Source organism: Drosophila miranda, chromosome XR, assembly GCF_003369915.1.
Source record: "Drosophila miranda strain MSH22 chromosome XR, D.miranda_PacBio2.1, whole genome shotgun sequence".
Taxonomy (NCBI): domain Eukaryota; kingdom Metazoa; phylum Arthropoda; class Insecta; order Diptera; family Drosophilidae; genus Drosophila; species Drosophila miranda.
In genome coordinates, this window is record NC_046674.1 from 3277269 (window position 1) to 3280124 (window position 2856).

The window sequence follows — 2856 nt, forward strand, 5'->3', positions numbered from 1 at the left end:
CTGGGATACGAGTGCTGTGTGCAACAAGGCGCAGAACTTAAGCGGTGAAGACAAATTTTTATTGCCGCAAGCCCGAGTCGATTTCGATTATTGACTGGGGCCAAACTGTTGCACGAGTGCTGGGGCAGACAACCATCGCCAGCGCCATCCAAGGAAAGCTCCCATGTCTGTGTCTGGGGCTTGGTTTCGCCTTTCCTTCCCCTTTGACTGCTGCTGTCTGTGGCCGCTGTCGCCGTCGCTCATTTGAGTCACATTTTATTATTTTCGTGCATTTATCGTATGCTCGGTGGCATTTTATTTTATTAGCGTGACATTTCAATTGATAGACCCTTGTGGCTGTGGCTGTGACTGTGGCTGTGGCTGTGGCTGCCGCACTCTGCACGTCACATTTGAATTTTGCTTATCGGAAATTTTTATAGTGAGACGGTCACACTGGATTTGAGCAGATTGGTCACACTGTGAGTACTCGGGGCCTGCGCAAAGTACTTACATTCTTCTTATCGTCTATCGATACTTTCAGAATCTGAAAAAGGTTAAGCAGGCGTCGACTTTTTTAATTAGACTTGATTTGTGTTGCTGTTCAGTTTTGTTCTCAGATTTTTTATTCAGAAATATACAGTTGCCTTGCAAACACATAGTTTCTACATTGCGAAGAGATTTCTGAAAAAAATAAAAAAATCGTCAAGCAAATAACGTAACAAAAAGTGAAAAAACAAAAAACAAAACAAATTTATAGATTTTGCGAATCAAAATGGTGTATACAGGCTACGAAGGTTATGGTTACGCCTCTGCCCAAGCTATGGGCATGCTCATGCCCCCGTCGGGCCCCGTCTATTTCATAAACGAGGAGCCTGAGGAGGAGCCTTTGAATCCATCGCTTGACGAGGTGCGCAGTCTCCTGGACGAGGATTTGCAGAAGCATCCTCTGGAGCACATCTGGACGGTGTGGCACTGGGAGAATGATCGTTCAAAGTCGTGGGGCGACATGCTCAGTGAAGTGACGAGCTTTGATACGGTTGAGGATTTCTTTAGGTGAGTCGTTTTTTTCTAGTTTTTTCTAGAAAATTCTTTTACATTTTTGACATATTTTTTTTTTACATGTGTATTTGTGTGTTCGTTAGTGTGTACTATTTCATCAAGCCACCTTCTGATTTACGCGTCCTCAATGATTATATGGTTTTCAAGCATGGAGTGCGGTAAGTTTTGCACGCATTTTCCTAGTCTTTTGTGGTATTTGATGTCGGTACTTTTCCAGTCCCATGTGGGAGGATATTGCTAACAAGGATGGCGGCCGTTGGATTATAATTTTGGAAAAAAGTGCCAAGGCCATGAGTGACTATCTGTGGCATGATTTGGTGAGTTTCGACATGGTGCCCCTGGCTTTAAAATTTCCACCACTCATAGCTTTTGTTCTGCAGCTGCTGTGCTGCATTGGCGAGTGCTTCAAATATTCGGACGAGATCTGCGGCGTTGTCATCAATGTGCGCAACAAGGCCAACAAGTTGTGTGAGTAAAACTCACTGTAAATGTAATGCCGAATGATTAAAACCATGTTTTGATTACAGCACTCTGGACCAAGAACTCGCGTAATAAGCGCGCTGTGCTGTCTCTGGGCCGACAGCTAAAGAACATGCTACACTTGAACGATATTCAGATACACTACCAGCTGCACACTGATGCCATGATACAGCATGGACCCAATGTCAACACTATATACAAATTGTAAATGCCCCACATCATGATCATGTTCCTCAAGATACACTAGCAGGTCCCCTCCAAAATCTTCTTGAGAGCGTTGTCGTAAATGCGCATCTCATTTTCTGCCAGAAATGCGCATTTACGATCGCCTCGGAGTCACATTCACATAGACGCGTTTCTGAAGCACACTTCACGTTACATAGCAAATCCTCTGCACACGCACTGATGAACATGATGCATAGAATACGAATATTGGCTGAATAAAATATCGCATACAGCTCTTAAAGCTTGTCGAAAGCTACACACGTACTGCTCACTGTGTTGTACTTGGCCCAAGCGGAGTCGCCGCACGTATCCCCCGCTTTCTGGCGATTATTCTTGGTGTCATAATTCTGGCCCATTCCCCTCCCCGCTTTCATGTCGCGGCAAGTGCTTTTGTGCGCGTGTGTGTCCTGGGGCCCTTGTGGCATGGCAAAGTTGTGACCAATTTATGGAAATATGCTAGGGACATCCTCCACTCGCATGATTTGATTGTTGTAATTTGTAGGGATTTGGGGTTTTTATTGTTTTATTGAATTATGAAGTGGCATCCACGAAATGACTAGAACGTGATACACCACACCCACGGATCCACGGAGCGAGGATATCCATTTCATTGCTTTGCCGCTTAATATGAGCAGAATTCTTGGGCGCAGATGAATGCCTGGTGAAAGGTGAATGAATATGCCAGCACGTTCGTGGCACTGGCACTGAACAGCAGAACAGCAGAACAGCAGATGTAGCAGGTAATAACGTGGCTATACAAGTGGATCCACATCCTTCCGTTGATATGGCAAATAGTTCCACCTCCTCGTCCTCCTCCCACTTAAGAGCAATTTAATAGCAGCAATAAAAGCTTTTTCTTTTGGTAGAACAATACTCGGGATCCTCGCCGGAGAATGTCAAAGGGACAAAAACAAATAAGGGATAACCGGACAAAACAAACACACACGCAGAATAAGTCCAGAGAGAGAGAGAGAGAGAGAGCAAGTGCAAATATCCGGCAGAGAATAGCACTAATGTTGTACTTTTTTCTTTATTAAATGAAATGCAAGCTTAATTGAAAAACGCTGACTTCGCAGAGGTCCATTTCCTGGGAACTCTCTACTCCTGGCTCCC

The 2856-nt window shown here is 44.5% G+C and overlaps 1 protein-coding gene across 1 annotated transcript; it reads left to right on the plus strand.

Annotated features, from left to right (window-relative positions):
- The first annotated feature begins 586 nt into the window (after positions 1 to 586).
- On the plus strand, positions 587 to 2007 carry LOC108153692 (eukaryotic translation initiation factor 4E1). The gene is made up of 5 exons (XM_017283818.2): positions 587 to 1032; positions 1122 to 1196; positions 1256 to 1355; positions 1419 to 1506; positions 1566 to 2007. The coding sequence occupies exons 1-5, from the start codon at positions 752 to 754 to the stop codon at positions 1724 to 1726; spliced, it is 705 nt and encodes a 234-aa protein (XP_017139307.1). The 5' UTR covers positions 587 to 751; the 3' UTR covers positions 1727 to 2007.
- Positions 2008 to 2856: the final 849 nt, after the last annotated feature.